Here is a 21,805-nt window from a genome sequence, read left to right as displayed (position 1 = left end):
GGATATTTAAGTTTTTTTTTAAGGAAATGGAGATATTTGATTCTCTTCGGCGTGTTTGTTGAAGAGGGTTGATTTTTTTTTTTTTTAATTCTAATATTCCATTCTACTCGCATGATTCTTAATGTCCTCGGTCTTATTTCGTATTTTCTTTATCGCCATGTACTTTTCGGATGTTATTTCTCGCGGAAATGTTGGATGAGCTTTGAAAACCGTTAACATATGAAGCAGCTCTGGAAGGTCGACATTTTTTTTTTTTTTTTTTTTTGCCTGGAGAATCCTTATTAAGAAAATATATCGTGTAATCGGTTTGCAGCGAGTTTGATGGGCGCAGGCAATGTATAAGATAGAGAAAGGGCAAAATAAGGGTGAATAATGAACGGACAGACGAATTTGAAGGAAATATAGGGAGAGACACGTGTTTTTTTTGGCAAGCACGTGTGGGTGGTTTTGGGGAAATGTTTTGGCCCTTGCTGGTTCTCTCTCTCTCTTGGGGAGTTGTTCAGTGCTGCCTTTGATATTCTTCTCTTTTAGTGTTTGTTTCAAGGGAATTAAAGGATGCTTGAGGTAATATGGATTTATTGCAGGTGACTTTCTACCAAAGGTGTCCACAAGGTTTATTAACAGATGTTTGATTATTTTTTTTATTTTGTATCTGGAGTCTTTATCCTCCTCTTCAGTTGCTTTTGTTTTGGGATGTGCAGCAAGGAGAAATTAAAGGAAGAGAAAAAGTGATGAGTCATTTGGCTAAATTTTCCCATGGGTGAGTGATTTTTGTCACAGCAGGCAAAGGCAAGACCATATGGCCCCGTGTGTTTGCTTTTGATCCGGTGACCGGGTTTTCAGACTTATGGGACGTACTGGTGACCTTGCCATAGTGATCTGTGGGTGGGCATTGTCCAAGGAGGTTTTCTCCATTTAGCTACCCCTGCAGAGGATGGAACAGAATGAAATGGACTTGTGTTCTCTATTGTCATTCTATGAATATTTTTTCATGCTTTAAGATTTTTATAAGGGTTATGTATCTCGGTATTACTTTTCGCCATTGCCACTGGCCTGTGTGGCCTCGGAACCTATTAGTGTTCTGAGTGAGACGAACAGACCTCGGCAAGGCGGAGCTTTTAAACCTCCAAAGCAATTTATGGTAAAATAAGGAACTGATTAAATTTCTTTCTGAAGGGAGCACATTGGCTATTGTTACACACAACAGGTGCAGATTTGTGGATTAATAAACTAATTAGCATTTGATAATTTTATAGCTAGAATTAACATGTTCCTGTTTTCCACCATTAGCTAGGAATTTCAAGCTATTTTCGTGAAATTTTACCACCTGTTTGAATTGCTCTCCTCGTGTCAGGTCTTTTGGTAATTTTTCGGAATGCTTTTGTATAACCAACTGTGATGGTTTTGGTATCAGGGCCAAGATTATTGCTTATGGGGGAGGTGGGTTCTGGCATAATTTCAATATATTTGGATTGTAGAGCAAGAGGAATCCATTGATACCTAAACTGTTGCAGTTGGAAGGTATTCCAGAAATTGTCCTTATTTCCCTTGTTTTTTACATATCTTCCAGAAGTGATTCTACTATGTTAAGTCTTTAATCAAGGTTTACTAAGTCTGATATAACTTGGAGTAGGATTTAAGTGTTAAATTGTTAAATCAGAATATTTGCTGAAACCCACTCTATTGTAAATGTGGAGTCTTGTACATATGCCACTTGTTGCATATTTAGTTATGGTAATTGTTACAGAGAGCGACACACCCTTGAAAAAAAATTGATGTTTCTCTGCTTGAAATCCTGAATTCATCGATTTTCGGCGTTTCTTCTGCAAATGAATCGTTTAGGAAATTGAGTACCATTTCTCCATTAATTATCTTGATTTAATAGTCCCGTTAGCAGGGGAGGGCATGAAGTATATCGGGAAATTATGGTGTAAAACAGGCTTAAATAAGAATAACATTATTAAAAAATGCGTAAAACTAGCACACACAAAATGCTTAAGATCGGCCAATGAAACTCTACGGATGACTTGCCAGAAATCAAAAACTTTACTGGAACCAGACCGACCTTTCATCAAAACTATGGGAATTCAACAACCTAATATATCAATATAAATTGTCGTGACTTGGTGTGCCCTCCCGTGGGGAGGGTTGATGGGGTTCAAGCCCCCAACGCCCCCCAGGACACATTCTCTCCACCACTGTATGTACTGCAAGATAGAGCTGCATTCACACCGTAAACTAATAAAACAAATACCTTTATATCCGGAGAATTCAAACTTTTGTCGTTTCTTTGTACCATCGGGATTGCTTCGATTTTAATCACCTCTTTCGTCATTTGGAGCTCTTGATGGGCTCTGATATAAAACTAGGTTGGTTACTAAAGTCTAATTATTCTTTGATGCCACTGTTTCTTGGTTATCAACTTGAGTTGGTAGTATGTTGTTGAAAAGGATCACAGGATTAGCGTCTTGATTGGTTAGGTCCATCTCGTGGTTTAGCTGACACTGATTTCTCAAAGGTTCTGTAAAGAAAACATCAACTTTTTTTCAACAGATTGTTAGCAATTGTTTATCCATTTTGGTAGATTTCAAGTTTAATATTGGGAGACTATTTATTGGTGATGGAACATATTATGTTCATGATTTTTATTGTGGCAATGTAACAGGAGCACATATATTGTGTATTTTCTCGTGAAGGACGCTGTCTTTTAGTAGATTTTTTCATTTCGGCCATATGGATGAGACTGAAATGGATTGTTTTTACCCCCAATACCATGTGTATCATAATTGTGGCATTCTACAAACTGTCAAATAGTTGGTTATTTTTCCTGTGTTATTTATAAGATGTATGTAGTGTCAGTTGATGTATTTGCTCCAATCATGCTATGCAAACATCTGTTCCTGAAATCTGAAAAAGGGATGTTAATATCTTCACCCAATAAGGACAGAAAACATCTGTTCTAGCTATGATGAATTGAGCCAGAATGTTGTATGAGAAGTGTCTATACCACACGTGGGGAACCCTGCTCTTAAGTTGTTTGCACTTCATGTTGTTTCCTTGTTTGCTCACTTGTGTATATGGTCTCTTAGCCTCATTTCAAGGAGTAGCCTACCACAGCCAAAAATATGGGAGTAAATTTTTCTTACATTTCTAAATTTTCACTCAAGTGGGTAGCTTACACATGCTACCCAGCTGACTGGCAAATTGTTTTCCTGCCATGTTATAGTATGAATGGGATTTATGGCAAAACTAGCAGCTTTGGTATATTTTTAACATCACGAGGCCTTATCTTATGTGTGAGCTGCTTTCCCTCTCATCCAGCTATCCTCCTATACCCTTCACTGCTCCCACTGTCCCCTTCCTCATAGTGTGGCTGAACGACTTAACGCTGTTTTATCACTGTGTACTGCAGATTTGCATAAATGTTCGAACTTATTACTACGAGTCATGATAAATGATATATATACCCTATTTTCTTCCACACATTGGGGTTAACATTTTCAGCATTGATGCGTGTTTGTTCAGTTACTGTTTGACATACCAGCAACAGCCACACATATTCTGGTGTGCAAGATAAAGGTCTCCACATACATAATTACCAAATTTGTAGAATTTAGGGTTTTTAAGTTCATTGACCAATTATAATATTACTGCCATGGCATTATATACTCTGGACTTCAGTATCCACTGTGGTCTTGCAGTCTGACTTGTAAAGGGTAAACGATGTTTATATGATTCTTTTTAAATCTTATTTAACCCCAACTTACCTGTTGTAAGGAATTGGTACTCCTTGCTCCAGGCCTAGAAAATGATAGCAGGAAATTTTGATGTGTATTATGTGGTTACTGTTTAAGGAAGAATCATAGTATTTACCTTTCTAATCCAAAGAAAATACAAATGGAAGAAAAAACTGTTAATGATAGTATTCATTGTTCATTTATTTTTATTCGTGTTTGGTTTTTAGATATGTTCTTTTTGTTGTAAAAATGTTGTTTTATTAGACTGTTGAGCTTAGTTTTCACATTTTATTTTCAGAAGACAAAATGGAGGATTCTGGACGAGATGATTGGGGAGGTGAGAGCGAGCAGGATGGTGAGTCTGTTTGTATTGAAAGGGTTTTCTCTCTTGTTCTGATCGTAACGTGAAGTTGGCATTGGCGGATTGCGTGGCTCCGAAGATGGCGGAACTAAGGCGGCGTAAACTGTCAAGACTGTCAAACACAGCTGAACAAAAGATGAGATGCCAAGAGTAGCTGGCTTGTCTTGATAGAAAAAGAAATTGGTTGGATTTGGTTTGGTAGACCACTTGACGAGGTTGGAGGAATGTCTGCTTGCAAGAACACGGTCTCTTATATTATTTGTCCTGGAACATTACTTTAACTCTGTGCTGTTTTATTAATTGTCCTTGGAATAAGTAAGCTTTGAAAATGGATGTCTATTCATCAAAATCAGAACTAAGTAAGAAAAAAAAAATGAATACAAGTGTTGGAAAGGTTTTGTGACAAGTAATGTAGTATCCTGTTTTATCTTTAAGGCATGTATTCAGATCTAGCTAAGTAGTGTTGGTGGAATTGGGTTGTAGTTTTACTTGAAGCATGTGATGTCTTAGTTCACTAATCAGGCCACATTTTGGTTCAGCATACTCAAGGAAGGAAATTTGACATATGGTGTTTGATAGATGTAAATTATTCACTTTGAACTTTTTGAATAACAATGAAAACCATGTGATACATTGAAAAATTCATGGCAATCTGAGAAATCATAGTACTTATAACTTCAATTCAAGTTGTAAGAATGATAGACAATTAAATTTAAAATAACTTTCTCATTCAATCTGGGAACTTGACAGAATTCACCTTCCAATTTCAGACTAATTGTTCATTCATCCAGCCTCTGGGTTTGAAGGCTTGACATCAGCTTTGTCACTTACCCATTTGGACAGGCAGGTAATACATAAAATTAGCTCAAATGGAGTTTTCAGTTGCCTTGTAAGCTTCTTTTAAACACACTTTCATTGTTGGAATTTTTGCTTTTGTGGTTCGTTGTTTGGAAAGCGTAATTTTTATGTAATTTCTAATCTATTAAATGTAAATTACCTCTAACGTTATGATGAGCATTTGGTGTAAAACCTAGGGGTCTGTAGCCTTTTCTAGATTTTTTATTAAATTCTGGTTTCTAAATAACTCCTTGCGCCTGAAACACAGGCAATTTTGTGGCATGTGTGTTAACCTTGGGTTTGTGTTCTTGGTTTGGCATCACCATTCCATTTCAGTTTTATTCGTTGGTAGGTGACAATATTAACCCTTTTAGATTAAGATCCCTTTAAAAGGACATTTGGGTTCGGTTGAGCCAAGAGGGTAGCACTGGTCCAGTATTGCTGAAAGAGGAAAATTCATGAAGTTTTAGTTAGAAATGTTCCTGACCTCATTGGATGCAATTGATCACCAATTCATTCATCAGCTAGTGAGATGAGACTGCACTTTTAAGTTTAGGGTAAATACCTGAATATAGCAATTGATTAGAATAATCAAACAACTGATACCAACCCCCCTCTACTCACATGAACATGTGCACACACTCGTACACATGGATATTAACCCACTGGCGCTGGGTGTCACATACGTACATGCCATGGCTGTTGTGGACCAAACGCCAGGGGCATCATGCCATGCCCATTCCCGCGCTACTGGCTCATCGGACGGAGGTTTTCCTCCACTAGTAGCGGCTTCATTTATATGGTAAAGATTTTAGGCAATGGCACCTAAAGTGAAGGTAAACCTTCAAAATTTTAATATTTTCATAAATTTTAGAGAAATAAAAGCTTTTAGGTACTATATGTCGCTCGCAAACTACCGATCGAGCCGGGCGCAAACGGGAAACTGCCAGTGCGCGCCAACAAGCCGGCGCATATGTAAACTTGACAAAATTTTTACCCGTCGCTGATGGGTTAATATACATACGCACATTCACATCCACACACATGCATGCATATTCACGCAATACATTCCCACGCACGCATGCATATTCACGCAATACATCCCCACACATGCATGCATATTCTCGCAGTACATCCCCACGCATGCATGCATATTCTCGCAGTACATCCCCACGCATGCATGCATATTCACGCACGCATGCACATTCACACACTGCATCCCCACGCACGCATGCACATTCACGCGCTACATCCCCATGCACGCATGCACATTCACGCGCTACATCCCCATGCACGCATGCACATTCACGCGCTACATCCCCATGCACGCATGCACATTCACGCGCTACATCCCCATGCACGCATGCACATTCACGCGCTACATCCCCATGCACGCATGCACATTCACGCGCTACATCCCCACGCACGCATGCATATTCACGCGCTACATCCCCACGCACGCATGCATATTCACGCGCTACATCCCCACGCACGCATGCATATTCACGCGCTACATCCCCACGCATGCATGCATATTCACGCGCTACATCCCCACGCACGCATGCACATTCACGCACGCATGCACATTCACACACACCATCCCCACTTGTGCATGCACATTCACGCACTGCATCCCCACTCACGCATGCACATTCACGCACTGCTTCCCCACGCACCCATGCACATTCACTCAATACATCCCCACGCACCCATGCACATTCACGCAATACATCCCCACGCACGTATGCACATTCGCACAATACATCCCCACGCACCCATGCACATTTGCGCAGTACATCCCCACGCACCCATGCACATTCACGCAATACATCCATGAGCACCTATGCACATTCACACAATACATTCATGAGCACATCACATCACATACATGCATGCACATGTACTCACAGAATACATACGTACATTACATACATACACAAGTTTGCGCATGTGCACTCGCAGAATATATACACACATGCGCACACAGACATCAAGAAAGAACAATTCATGATTTTCTTGTGCATGTAGAGGGAGAGGTCTTAAATTGTGGAAAAGTTCAAACTTGTCGTGGCGCATTGCACAGTCTTTTGTGTTCAGTGATTTGGACAAATTTGATTTCTAGAACTAAAATTGAATATTGAGTACTGGCTGAGTTGCCATTTAGTTCTTGTTACCATATATGTATTCCTGGTCAAGAGATGTTATCTTTGTTGCCTATACCATGTGCAAGGCTGGTTGAATGCTCTTTAAATGTTCGTTGTACTCTTGGTTATGGTGACTCCTATGTTGCCTTTTTATACTTGATTTTCCTCATAATTATCAATGTTAGTGGATAATGACCAGGAAAATGAGAAGCAAAGGATAGGCTTGTGTAAAGTTAAGGAATGGTATAAGCTAATTGATAAAGACAAGTTTTTAGTCACTGCAGTTGTGTATTGTGCTAAATAGTGCTTTAGACTCCATTTTGTTAATGTCTCAAAAGCTTTTGATTTAAGCTCATTTTGCAATAAGAGATGATCAATGATTTTGACATTGATAAACAGTTTCCTCCTGAGATTGCATACTTCCCCATATGTGCTGTATTTGCAGTTTAAATACAAGATGATGGATGTTTGAGAGTGGAGTGCTTTTGTTTGAAGAACAGGACTGCTTTGTCTAGTCCTTTTATAAAGGAATAACATTCCTTTGAAAATGCCTTGATAGTTTAGTGCTGGAATATTCCTTGACAATTTATCTTGATCCACCTGAACAGTATGATAGACTAAATTGACAGCAGTGTACTTTGTTTTGTATAATTACATAATGGAGTGCTTAACCCATAGGATCTGGTTGCTTCACAGCAATCACATGGCCCACAATATGGGCATTAGACTTGTGTGAGCAGCCGCTTTGACGGATGCGCCGCTTGTAGGCTGGGGGGGACAAACTTTGGAATATGGTGACAAAACTGTCTCCCCTTTGCAATGTTATTCTATGTATAAGCATTTTTAGCTTTTAGCCATTTTCCATTGTTCATGCTTGTCATTTGATTTGCTCTATCCAGATGGTAATAGACTTTTCCTTGCACAGACTTCATACCCTCTCTAGGTGGTCCATAACTCAGAGCAAGAATAAAAAGTAGCCTTTTGCCTATTATTTTACTTATTTATGATCATTATATATATATATAATTTTTTTTTTTTTTTGTCAATTTTGTCTTAAAACTGGCCAGAAATATGATGCTGAACATGGAAAGGACATCCTCCCTGGAGGTGGCCCTCTTCCAGTAATGGCTCAGACCTTACATTTCACCTGTTTATCAATGGAAAAGCCCCTTTACAAATTGCGTCTGATCACCCTCCAAGAGGGTTGTAGACTCAGGGTGAATCTTCAGCCAAAATGCTGATGATGGCAAGTTCAGTCCACCCCAGCCCACAGCCACATTTTCCCTTAACATGTTCAAAGCTCCCACATTAAACCAATTTTTTTCATATGGTCATGACAACCAGATTGTACGGGTTAAGTGTTGGTAGTTCTCTTTGTAAGAAAGACAAGGTTCAGGATGTAAGTGTTAGCAGATTATGCAAGCATTATGAATGTCATTACTATTGCATAGGACAGTTTGATTTTTAGTTTAATTGGAGACTTTTTCCACTTGTAAGACTGTTTTTACGGATTAAAGATTTATACTTCTTAAAAAAATATATATATATATATATATTATAATAATAATAATAATAAAGCCTTTAAAAAATACAATGGTGACTTCAAAAACAGACCTCTTCAATGCTTTTGTTTGGTTTTCCAAATACAAGTTAGTCACACAGATGTATGTATGTCATTGCCTGGATTATTAAATATATTAGATGTATGTCATTGCCTGGATTATTCCCAATAGAGATGATCCTAGAAAATAAGTGATGGATCAGATACTGTAATTTTATAAATGTCCTCAGTCTGAACTACTGCAGGGAAGACGTTAGGCAAGTATTTGTAGATTATATATTGTATACCTATTTGTACATTAAGTGAAGTATTACCTTGATGTTAAGTATGGAAGGCATCTGCTTACAAAGAGAGAAACCAAATATGCAAGTGTAGTTCATACAAACAGAAATCCCATGTGTTTTGTGTGTTTCAGTATTATTAGGATTACAAGGTTTACAGTTTTCCATTGTTCTATATTTTCTTCCAGAAAATAGCTTAATTTTGAAAATTGTGGCCTGGTCATTTGAATGTTTATATTAACAGAAGACAAGGATATCATATCTTCTAGTACTTTAAGAATGAAATAGTCTGTGCATTGGATAATATATATATAACCTTTTAATGAAAGGAACAGATTCCTATCTATAGTATTATATTCCTATTAACACTACACTACACTAGGTAACTACATATTCATCTCTTGACACATTTACCATAACTATGATTCATTTGATTAAATACTACTTATAGATTGTACACCATGGACTTTGGCATTTTTCGCAATCTAAGTGCATGCATTTACCCAGTAATAAGTAAATAACATCTGTCCTTAGAAGGTTTTCCAAACAGTATGTACTTGCACAATGTAGAAGGGGATGTGTGAAGGTCATTTTAGTATCGAATATCTACCCCCTTCAAACTGGAACTGTTTATCACACAGCTGGAGGATGGGACCGTTATTCAGACAAGGACTCGGGCAGGGACCGTTACTCCAGTGGAGGTCGGAACAGCAGAAAGCCTGGAGATTGGGACTGCCCAAGTTGCAAATTCATCAACTATGCATCGCGCACAGCTTGCTTGAAGTGCCGGATCCCAAAGGGTAAGTACTTGATATTTCTTTCTCACATTTACACTTGCGCACACCCATTTACACACTTGCACGCACACCCACACCCATTTACACACTTGCACGCACACCCACACCCATTTACACACTTGCACGCACATCCACACCCATTTACACACTTGCACGCACACCCACACCCATTTACACACTTGCACGCACACCCACACCCATTTACACACTTGCACGCACACCCACACCCATTTACACACTTGCACGCACACCCACACCCATTTACACACTTGCACGCACACCCACACCCATTTACACACTTGCACGCACACCCACACCCATTTACACACTTGCACGCACACCCACACCCATTTACACACTTGCACGCGCACCCACACCCATTTACACATGTGCACGCACACCCACACCCATTTACACACTTGCACGCGCACCCACACCCACACCCATTTACACACTTGCACGCGCACCCACACCCATGCCCATTTACACACGTGCACCCACACCCACACCCATTTACACACGTGCACCCACACCCACACCCATTTACACGTGCACGCGCACCCACACCCATTTACACACGTGCACGCGCACCCACACCCACACCCATTTACACACGTGCACGCGCACCCACACCCACGCCCATTTACACACGTGCACGCGCACCCACGCCCATTTACACACGTGCACGCGCACCCACGCCCATTTACACACGTGCACGCGCACCCACACCCACGCCCATTTACACACGTGCACGCGCACCCACACCCACGCCCATTTACACACGTGCACGCGCACCCACACCCACGCCCATTTACACACGTGCACGCGCACCCACACCCACGCCCATTTACACACGTGCACGCGCACCCACACCCACGCCCATTTACACACGTGCACGCGCACCCACACCCACGCCCATTTACACACGTGCACGCGCACCCACACCCACGCCCATTTACACACGTGCACGCGCACCCACACCCACGCCCATTTACACACGTGCACGTGCACGCGCACCCACACCCACACCCATTTACACACGTGCACGCGCACCCACACCCACACCCATTTACACACGTGCACGCGCACCCACACCCACACCCATTTACACACGTGCACGCGCACCCACACCCACACCCATTTACACACGTGCACGCGCACCCACACCCACACCCATTTACACACGTGCACGCGCACCCACACCCATTTACACACGTGCACGCGCACCCACACCCATTTACACACGTGCACGCGCACCCACACCCATTTACACACGTGCACGCGCACCCACACCCATTTACACACGTGCACGCGCACCCACACCCATTTACACACGTGCACGCGCACCCCCACCCATTTACACACGTGCACGCGCACCCACACCCACACCCATTTCCCCACGTGCACGCGCACCCACACCCACACCCATTTACACACGTGCACGCGCACCCACACCCACACCCATTTACACACGTGCACGCGCACCCACACCCACACCCATTTACACACATGCACGCGCACCCACACCCACACCCATTTACACACGTGCACGCGCACCCATACCCATTTACACACGTGCACGCGCACCCACACCCATACCCATTTACACACGTGCACGCGCACCCACACCCACACCCATTTACACACGCGCACCCACACCCACGCCCATTTACACACGTGCACGCGCACCCATTTACAGACACGCCCATTTACACACGTGCACGCGCACCCATTTACAGACACGCCCATTTACACACGTGCACGCGCACCCATTTACAGACACGCCCATTTACACACGTGCACGCGCACCCATTTACAGACACACCCATTTACACACGTGCACGCGCACCCATTTACAGACACACCCATTTACACACGTGCACGCGCACCCACACCCATTTACACACGTGCACGCGCACCCACACCCACACCCATTTACACACGTGCACGCGCACCCACACCCACACCCATTTACACACGTGCACGCGCACCCATTTACAGACACGCCCATTTACACACGTGCACGCGCACCCATTTACAGACACACCCATTTACACACGTGCACGCGCACCCATTTACACACGTGCACGCGCACCCATTTACAGACACACCCATTTACACACGTGCACGCGCACCCATTTACAGACACACCCATTTACACACGTGCACGCGCACCCATTTACAGACACACCCACAGCGTGCGCAACCTTTTATCTATAGAAATTTACTTGTGTAGATTTTTCATCTAAATGTATATTGCCCACAAAGTGAATATGTAAATGTTATGCCGCTAACCAAATGACGCTATTAGTGCAGGTACACATACCTGTCCAATATGGGTTTTTTATTTTTTACACATACATGCTGCCAACAGCACATGCAGGACTGGATTTCATTTTTTTTTTTTTTTTTTTTTTTTTTTAGTTAACCCACTAATGCCAGTATATTTTGAAAATATTTTCTGGACGGTTACAAAATTGGTGCACGGGTCCGGCCTGGAATCTGCCCGCAACGTATTCGGAGAGCTAGCTCGGATCCAACGTCACACTGGGGGGATGCCGAGCAATGTTTATTTTTCCGGCTGTCTCATATATGGGACACCTGTCATAAATGAGTTACCTTACCAAATGTTGTTGATCAAAAAGAATTTGCACTGAAATCTAACTTATAGTTCACTAGCAGATCAGATTTGACATTCCTTTTAACTTTTTTGTAAAAAGTAAAAGTATTAGGTTTTTCAAATGATTTTATTAGTAATTTAGTTCCATGGGGATGGATGTGCTGTTGGTGTAATTACCATAAATTTGATCAGATGCCTATGGAGAAATTACAAAAAGCATAAGAAATCACTGCTTTCAAAATACTTGATTCACTCTGGATGACGTCCTATTGTATAAGCCGGGATCCCAGTAACCATGACTCAAGAGCCCTGATGTGGCCCAGTGCTGGGCAGTGCAATCTCACTTTATTAGCAAATTTTCCCATCAGTTAAGGAAAATAAAATCCTCTAAGGAATGGGTAAACGGGAGATCAGGTTGGAGAACTAATTGCCTCCGTGGTGACTAAGAGCTTGCGAACCCATGGAAGTGGAAACAATAAAATGAAACCATAATGGACAATGTATGTACCTGTTGCTGATGGTTTAACTTCAGGCTATATTTTTCTTGTACTGTATAAAGTTGTATAAAGTAGTCTTTCATGAATGTGTGATCACTTACTAATGCTACAGCTCTTGAGGTATCATGATTTAGGAAGGCATTGCTTTGATGTTATGCAACACACAATGAGAATTCTGATTTTTTGGTATTCACAGGTGTAGGGAATCTAACATGTTTCATATTAAAGAAATTTGGATGCAAATTGATGAGACCAAACCATGTTTGATCGCAGTTTTGTCATTGTTCTTGATTTTTGGGGCTTCGTAGTATTTGTTGGTGTCATTGAGCAAAATTTTTACTTAATATCCTTATTTTATCTGACAGATACAAACCTTTGTAAGTGTCTGGCCTATTAGTAATTCATTACCATTGGAAGGTTTTTGGTTACCTGATACTTTTTTCTTAGACGAAGTATGCAATACTAAGATGTCCAAGCCTTTCTTGTTAATAAAGTATTATGAACATTACCTTAGTATATTGAAGTGTAATTATATTTAGTGTCATGTGAAATTTTCGTACAATGCAGTCATTCTCTATACCTAACCCGAAGGATATATGAAAAGGGAATGGGGGATTCTTAAATTAATGTGCTTGAACTAAGCAATAGGAACAGACAAATGGGGGATGGGGATCCCTTTTTTGGTAGACAATAAATTTTCTTGTGGAAGTGCGCTGGGGGGGGAGGTGGCATATAATTGCAATATCGGGAACCTCGACAAATTCTATTTTTATTTTTGTTTATTTATATTTATTTATTTTCCCCTCTTCCTTTTCCCTTTTTCTTTGTCTGGTAGTTATTACATTTAATTCTTTCTTTTTAAGTAAATTTCTTCATTTTCTGTGAAAATCTTTAAGTGTTAAGGTACCATAATTTAAGTTGAAAATGGTCAAGAGTGTGTGTATGTATACAGGTGAAAGTGAATAGGTTAGTAGATTAAAAGAAAATGACAGGCAAGTGGAAAGATAAGTACCTGTATGCAATAAGAACGTCGAAGATAATTTATTATTTATTAATTTATATCAAACTAAGTTTTAAGTGGAAGGATTTTTTTTTTTTTTTTTTTTTTTTTTTTTTTTTTTTTTTTTTTTTTTTTCTACCACCACTTTATTACTGTTATTTTTTTATTGTATAGATATGGACTCCTTTGGCTCTGGAGGACGAGTAGGTGGTGGCGGAGGTGGGATCCGTGATATGCGACCCGGGGACTGGATTTGCCCCGAGTGCAAATACCATAACTTCTCTTCGCGTGGAATTTGCAACAAGTGTCCTTGCCCCAGAGGTATGCTGTTGTATGTTGGGGTGGGCTTTTTTTATATATATTTGTTTATTTGTTTTATTTTTTATTTTTCTGGAATCAGGGTTGGGATAAGTAGGAAGAAGTTAGTGGGTCTTTAGAGGTTGTGTACTATTTTATGGCTAGAAATGTATTTATAGCTATTTTTATTGATTTTTATCCTTTAAGGTAAAGGTTAAAGGTGGTAGTGCAGAAGGTATTTTCGTCATCTGTTGCTTTATGCTTATACTGTCTATTGAGTTGTAAAGCTTACTTTATTAGATTTGATAGTCCTCTTTCTCCCTCTCTCCCTCTGCTCTCCTCTTCTGTCTCCTCTACCTCTATATCTCCTCCTCCTCCTCCTCCTCCTCCTGCTACCTCTCCTCCTCCTCGTCCTCCTCCTCCTGCTACCTCTCTCCTCCTCCTCCTCCTCCTGCCTCTCCTCCTCCTCCTCCTCCTCCTCCTCCTGCTATCCTCCTATCTTCCTCCTCCTCCTCCTCCTGCTATCTTCCTATCCTCCTCCTCCTCCTCCTCCTCCTCCTGCTACCTCTCCTCCTCCTGCTACCTCTCCTCCTCCTCCTCCTCCTCCTCCTCCTGCTACCTCTCCTCCTCCTCCTCCTCCTCCTCCTCCTCCTGCTACCTCTCCTCCTCCTCCTCCTCCTCCTCCTCCTCCTGCTACCTCTCCTCCTCCTCCTCCTGCTACCTCTCCTCCTCCTCCCTCCTCCCTCCTGCTACCTCTCCTCCTCCTCCCTCCTCCCTCCTGCTACCTCTCCTCCTCCTCCCTCCTCCCTCCTGCTACCTCTCCTCCTCCTCCCTCCTCCCTCCTGCTACCTCTCCTCCTCCTCCTCCTCCTCCTCCTCCTCCTCCTCCTGCTACCTCTCCTCCTCCTCCCTCCTCCCTCCTGCTACCTCTCCTCCTCCTCCCTCCTCCCTCCTCCCTCCTCCCTCCTGCTACCTCTCCTCCTCCTCCCTCCTCCCTCCTCCCTCCTCCCTCCTGCTACCTCTCCTCCTCCTCCCTCCTCCCTCCTCCCTCCTCCCTCCTGCTACCTCTCCTCCTCCTCCCTCCTCCCTCCTCCCTCCTCCCTCCTGCTACCTCTCCTCCTCCTCCCTCCTCCCTCCTCCCTCCTGCTACCTCTCCTCCTCCTCCTCCTCCCTCCTCCCTCCTACTACCTCTCCTCCTCCTCCTCCTCCCTCCTCCCTCCTGCTACCTCTCCTCCTCCCTCCTCCCTCCTCCCTCCTGCTACCTCTCCTCCTCCTCCCTCCTCCCTCCTCCCTCCTGCTACCTCTCCTCCTCCTCCCTCCTCCCTCCTCCCTCCTGCTACCTCTCCTCCTCCTCCCTCCTCCCTCCTCCCTCCTGCTACCTCTCCTCCTCCTCCCTCCTCCCTCCTCCCTCCTGCTACCTCTCCTCCTCCTCCCTCCTCCCTCCTCCCTCCTGCTACCTCTCCTCCTCCTCCCTCCTCCCTCCTCCCTCCTGCTACCTCTCCTCCTCCTCCCTCCTCCCTCCTCCCTCCTGCTACCTCTCCTCCTCCTCCCTCCTCCCTCCTCCCTCCTGCTACCTCTCCTCCTCCTCCCTCCTCCCTCCTCCCTCCTGCTACCTCTCCTCCTCCTCCCTCCTCCCTCCTCCCTCCTGCTACCTCTCCTCCTCCTCCCTCCTCCCTCCTCCCTCCTGCTACCTCTCCTCCTCCTCCCTCCTCCCTCCTCCCTCCTGCTACCTCTCCTCCTCCTCCCTCCTCCCTCCTCCCTCCTGCTACCTCTCCTCCTCCTCCCTCCTCCCTCCTCCCTCCTGCTACCTCTCCTCCTCCTCCCTCCTCCCTCCTCCCTCCTGCTACCTCTCCTCCTCCTCCCTCCTCCCTCCTCCCTCCTGCTACCTCTCCTCCTCCTCCCTCCTCCCTCCTGCTACCTCCTGCTACCTCTCCTCCTCCTCCCTCCTCCCTCCTCCCTCCTGCTACCTCTCCTCCTCCTCCCTCCTCCCTCCTCCCTCCTCCCTCCTCCCTCCTCCTCCTGCTACCTCCTGCTACCTCTCCTCCTCCTCCCTCCTCCCTCCTCCCTCCTCCTCCTGCTACCTCCTGCTACCTCTGCCACCTCTCCTCTTCCTCCCTCCTCCCTCTACCTCTACCTCTACCTCTGCCACCTCTCCTCGTCCTCCCTCCTCCCTCTACCTCTACCTCTACCTCTACCTCTGCCACCTCTCCTCTTCCTCCCTCCTCCCTCTACCTCTGCCACCTCTCCTCTTCCTCCCTCCTCCCTCTACCTCTACCTCTACCTCTGCCACCTCTCCTCTTCCTCCCTCCTCCCTCTACCTCTACCTCTACCTCTGCCACCTCTCCTCTTCCTCCCTCCTCCCTCTTTCCTCTACCTCTACCTCTGCCACCTCTCCCCTTCCTCCTTCCTCCCTCTTTCCTCTACCTCTACCTCTGCCACCTCTCCTCTTCCTCCCTCCTCCCTCTTTCCTCTACCTCTACCTCTGCCACCTCTCCTCCTCCTCCCTCTACCTCCCTTCCTTACAGCATACAAGAAATGGGATAGTTATTTCAATTAGCTTTAATTGCTTTTAATTTAGGGAAATCCTTGAACTTTTATTGCATTTATTTTGTAAATCAAATGAAGGGATGACTAAAGCTAGCAGTAGGGTCTGACAAGCAACATAAGCACTAAATGTAGACAAATTGCAGCAGATAGTTCATTAGTTTTTTTATTTATTTTTTATTATTATTATTATTTTTTTTTTTATCTTGGAATACTTGCATCAGAACAATTTCCATTTTGATTGCACAATATGCGTGCTAAAATTTCGTAAGAGTTGGGTAAATGGTATACAACAGAGTAAGGATTTGTAGGATATATGGTACCATGGTACCTCTTGATGGCAAACAGGACTTGTTACAGGTCTCACAGAAATGCATCGTAAATATAGTTCAAATTGGCAGAAAATTTTGATATCAAATTTGAATTATTAACCCTTTGGATCCGGTTGCATCACAAAAATCACGGTGCTGAAAACCAGGGTAATGGCTTACGTAAGTGGCCACTATCCCAGGCGTGTGGCATATAGGCTGGGCATGCACAAACACCAATGAGCGATGACAAGGCTGTGCCTCCCCTTTGCAAAAGTTATTTTGTGTAAATTCTTTTGGCTTTATCACCATTTTCCAATGTCCATGTGTATTGTTTTGCTTTATCCAGATAGTAATTACTTATTTTCCTTGCGTTCGGTGGTTTACGAGTAATAGTTGGCACTTAAAACCTTTTATTTTGCTTTAATTTAAACAAATCTTATAGATATGAAGGTATACCTTCATTATTGGTGCTATTGCCTAAAATCTACTATCGGAGAAGAACAAACTCCGTCCAACGAGCCAATGGCGTGGGAATGGTTGAGATGATGTCATCCGTTTTTCGGTCCACAACAGCCATGGCATGTACAAACATGCCACCTAGTGGCTAGTGGTTAATATTCAAAGGAATCTTTTGTGATAAGAGAGTGAAAGGGAGAAGATAGGGGGGTGGACTCTTACAAACTTATGTTGGTAAGAGATTGAGAAAATAACTATTTTAAATTTTTATTTTATTTACCTTCTCCGTTTTCTTATGAAATAAGGGTGAGGGAGAAAACAAGAGACCTTTATACTATAGTTGTATACAAATACAATAGGAGCTAGTAATTATAATCTTAAAAATACTGTTCTATGAAATTATTTTTTTTACTATTTGCCTTTTATTTTCATGGTAAATGTACACGTCAGACATTGCCCATTATTTCATATACAGTTGAGTATTTAATGATGTTGATGGGTGACTTCTTTTGACAATAATAGTAAGACATTGTCAACTTGTATACTTTTCATTCAATACTATCTTGGTTGTCATCTGATCTAGAACCATTTTGTACATTGAAAAGTTTTTCTCAATGAATAGCTTTGAGACTAATATCTGTAGAAGTGTGGTATACACAATTATCTAGTGTATGCATCTTGGGCATTTAGTTTGGACTTTCAGATTATGAACTTGGAGGAGGGTAAAGGAGAGTGGTAGTTTGTTGTAGTGAGCTGAGATAAAAGAGAATGACAAAGTAGGGTGTGTCCAAGGTTTTATCACCAAATTTTCAGAGTTCTTGAACAGTATCTCATTATTGGTTATTGATGATACCTCTTCACTGTAGCTTTGGATAGGGATCCACTATTCCTTTAAGAGGAATTGCACTTCTAGAAAGGTCAGGGTAGAGCACACAAGAATTAAATATTCTCTGTTGTGGTCTTAGATGTTGCAGGGGGTGACTTCTCTAGCCCTCGTGGTGGTGGTGGTGGCGGAGGCGGCAGCAGGCCTGGAGATTGGGATTGCCCAAGTTGTTCATTTAGCAACTATGCACACCGTGGTTTCTGCTACAGGTGCAAAGTCCCCAGAGGTATGTATTTAAGTGTTTGTGTTGGCCCTAGGAGCTTCAATGAAAACCATTTGAATCCATGGTAAGAATTTTGGCCTTCTAAATATATATATATATATATATATATATATATATATATATATATATATATATATATATATATATATATATATATATATAATAAAAAAAATAAGATAAAATAAAATGTCATAAGATATCATTGATTGGGAGATGTAGAGATCTTGTGTTCTTTGTTCTGGGTCTTGCAGAAATATTTGGAGTAATATAGAACCGATTACTGTAAATGTTTCCAATTGTTAATTTCCTTTGGAAAAGTGTTTTCTAAGTACAAGTACACATTTGGCTTGGGAAAGGATTACATTTTTTATATATATGTACTATGCAACACAATAAAATTTTCCAGAGGGAGGTCGTGCTCGGCCAGGTGACTGGGAATGCAGTGACTGCAAGTTCCTGAACTTTGCTTCAAGGAGCCAGTGCATGAAGTGCTCTAGCAGGAAATGTGACTAAGCATAGAGGGCACAAAAGTAAGATTTTTAAAACTTGTTACAATATAAGTAAAAGGTCAAATAAATATTGTCTATGGTACAGAAGAGTTTTTGCATTACACAAATTTTACTTGTTGGTATAATTAAAAGATAACTGAATGAGTATTTTAATTTACTGTAATTAGTTCTTATTATTCTTATTTCAGGATATGCACTCCTTAATATTGCTGAGAGATTCCCCTTCACCAAGAGACCAACCTATGTTCACAAGGCAGATGCTCGCCACCAAACCCAAATAATTGAAAAGCAATCCATTCATCATATGTGATTTGAAAAGAAATTTTAAATTGCATCAATTTCACTATTTGAATACCCAATTAAAGTTTTGCTAGGATTGCTCAAAAGTGTGGTATTACAGATCTCTTTTTTGCTCAATATTCATGATTACAGTGTGGGTCTAGAGTTGAATTTCTTAGCTAGTCATTGTTAACAGAGTTGATAGTTATCTTATCGATGCTTGAGATCTTGAGATCAACTAGTGATTTACGCTCTACTCCCAACCACAGAGGAAACATGATAATCATGCATTTTGAGATGATTAAGGTCGATATATACACTGCCAGACACTTCCCCTTCCCATCCCTCTTTGTGCTACAAAGCATATAGGAAAGAGGAACATGTAAATTTAATTTCTCCTCCTACCCCAGCACCTCCCTCCCTCCCTCCCTCCCTCCCTCCCTTGTTTTAGATATCAAAGAATGTGTAGTTTTGGTTGGTATGATCTACAAGCTAGTTTTTGTTATTTTCTATTTTCATTTTTATTTTTTTCACATGTACAAGGAATGGTTTCTAACTTGTTTGTATTCTTAATTAAAAAACAAAAAACAAAAAAAAAGGGCAAATACTGGACATGAAACCTGAGGTGCATAGGAGTCCTTTGTCATTTAGGTTAATAGGTTACGAGTTGTATAGTGTAAATTAACCATTGAATGGACAAGAACTCCATATGCAAAAATAGGGTCCACTTAAACTATGAACTGTTTAATGTCCAGTATGTTAACTTCAAAGGAGTTAAATTTTAAATTGCTCCATTTCTTTCTTTTTTCCAACTTCAAAATATGATTACTTAAGTTTCCTATGTACTTGCTTTTGATTAATGTAATATAGGTTAACAATCATGTGTGTTTTAAATGATTCATTATCTTGCTGGAAGGCTCTTCTTGATGCTGTACCTGATAACCCAAGAAAAGCATATAAAGGATTTATTTTAGTATTAGAGATTTGTATCCCAACAGTGTGAAGTGTGTCAGTGGTCACATTGTCATTAACATTTTAAAGAAGATATTCACTTTATTTTTTTATTTTCATTTTGGTTCTGATAAGTGGGCTGGTTATTAAGTATCATGATTACCATTTTTTTTACAATCATAAAAAAGTCTTTAAAATGATGAAAAAATTGAAATAGATATTTTATAAGAGACAGTAGCAGGTTAGAATTTTGTAAGTCAGGGAGACAAACCATTGGTAGCTTTTGTATTGGGTCGTGAGTAATGAAGATAATAAATTTCAAGCAAGCAGTTATGTAGTATGAACCCTTTTTCCACCATAACTTTGTGGGTGCATATGAAGTGTCTTCCCAGCGTATACATGATCGTTTGTCCTCACCCTTTAATTTTGTATTGAGAAGACATGGTTACTTGGCTTGAGTGAAGTTGGCATTCCCAGACTTGTGTGCATGTCAAGATATACACCAGTGAGAAGGAATTTCATGAAATATTAGCGTGTTCTTTCATTTATCCTTTTTGGTGTGAAATTTTCAAATTGACAAGGCTTATCAACTGCTTTGAGTAACCATACTTTTGGTTGGTGTTATGAATAGCAATTTAACTTGCTGTTATGGAAAATGCTGCTCGATTTTAGTCCTGGAATGTAGTGTAGATTTTTTTCTCTCCCATCCACAATTAGGCATGCCAAATGGGTCCACCCTCAATGGATAACTTTTACAGTAACCTACGACTTGGCAAAAATGATGCTGTGGTTAGTTACCATGTTTGACAGTAAGTGGTGTGTGTATGTGTGTGTATGGTATAGCTTATGTCGGGAGTTTCAACCATGCAGACTTGCTCAGAAATACTGTTTATTATTGCTGCTGCCCATCAAGTATACCTTTTGTTGAGGTTTAATGTTAGTATTTAACATTTAAAGATGCACACATGCAAGACAATCTTTCACTCGATAACAATTTAAGAAAAGGGATAGAATATTCATGTTGAAATATCCGAAAATGATCCATAATCTGAAGAAAAAAAATACTAATACGAATGAGTCCAATGTGCCTCCTTATTTTTTGCGATATACGAAATTCAACTACAGCCAACCATATGGGATTATTCATCAAGTTTGCCCCATCCCCTAATACTTTGCTCGTCGCTTGGGTGGGGATTACGAGACTGGGACGGGCCCAATGCAGGGGATACTACTCTAGATAGTTAACAACTATCACCTGACATCCCCCTTTACTATACCTTCCTATAGTGCTATATGACCTTAGATGTCTAGCACATTTATTTTAACCATTAACTAATGTAGGGGATAACCCCTGCACTGGACCTCAGCCCGCGCCTCAACTAATTTTGCGTGGTTTTTACTTCACCTCTTCCTTTTCAACTCCCCCCCCCCCCCCCCCAATCCCTTGCCTGTTGTTGTGGGGGGGGGGGCTTAGGAGACGAAGACTGAGACCCAATACAGGGATCTCCCCTGCCTAGG

General features: G+C 41.9%; 1 protein-coding gene across 6 annotated transcripts in view; it reads left to right on the top strand.

Moving 5' to 3' along the window:
• The window catches only part of LOC113809143 (RNA-binding protein cabeza), a 21,046-nt gene extending 228 nt beyond the window's left edge, over nt 1-20,818 (top strand). The window contains exons 2-7 of one of the 6 annotated variants that reach the window (XM_027360642.2): nt 4,036-4,074; nt 9,563-9,721; nt 14,010-14,156; nt 18,408-18,551; nt 18,955-19,078; nt 19,246-20,818. In XM_027360642.2, coding sequence (XP_027216443.1) covers nt 4,044-4,074; nt 9,563-9,721; nt 14,010-14,156; nt 18,408-18,551; nt 18,955-19,061 — 588 coding nt within the window. In that variant the 5' untranslated portion in view covers nt 4,036-4,043 and the 3' untranslated portion in view covers nt 19,062-19,078; nt 19,246-20,818. Of the gene's footprint in view, nt 1-4,035; nt 4,093-9,562; nt 9,722-14,009; nt 14,157-18,407; nt 18,552-18,954; nt 19,079-19,224 lie in introns of all 6 variants that reach the window. The other 5 variants (XM_070118813.1, XM_027360640.2, XM_027360641.2 and 2 more) reach the window with 5 other exon arrangements.
• Nucleotides 20,819-21,805: the final 987 nt, after the last annotated feature.

Source organism: Penaeus vannamei, chromosome 43 (assembly GCF_042767895.1).
Source record: "Penaeus vannamei isolate JL-2024 chromosome 43, ASM4276789v1, whole genome shotgun sequence".
NCBI classification, from domain to species: Eukaryota; Metazoa; Arthropoda; class Malacostraca; order Decapoda; family Penaeidae; genus Penaeus; species Penaeus vannamei.
The sequence above is the reverse complement of the archived record's forward strand: the minus strand, read 5'-3'. Positions and strand labels throughout refer to the sequence as shown.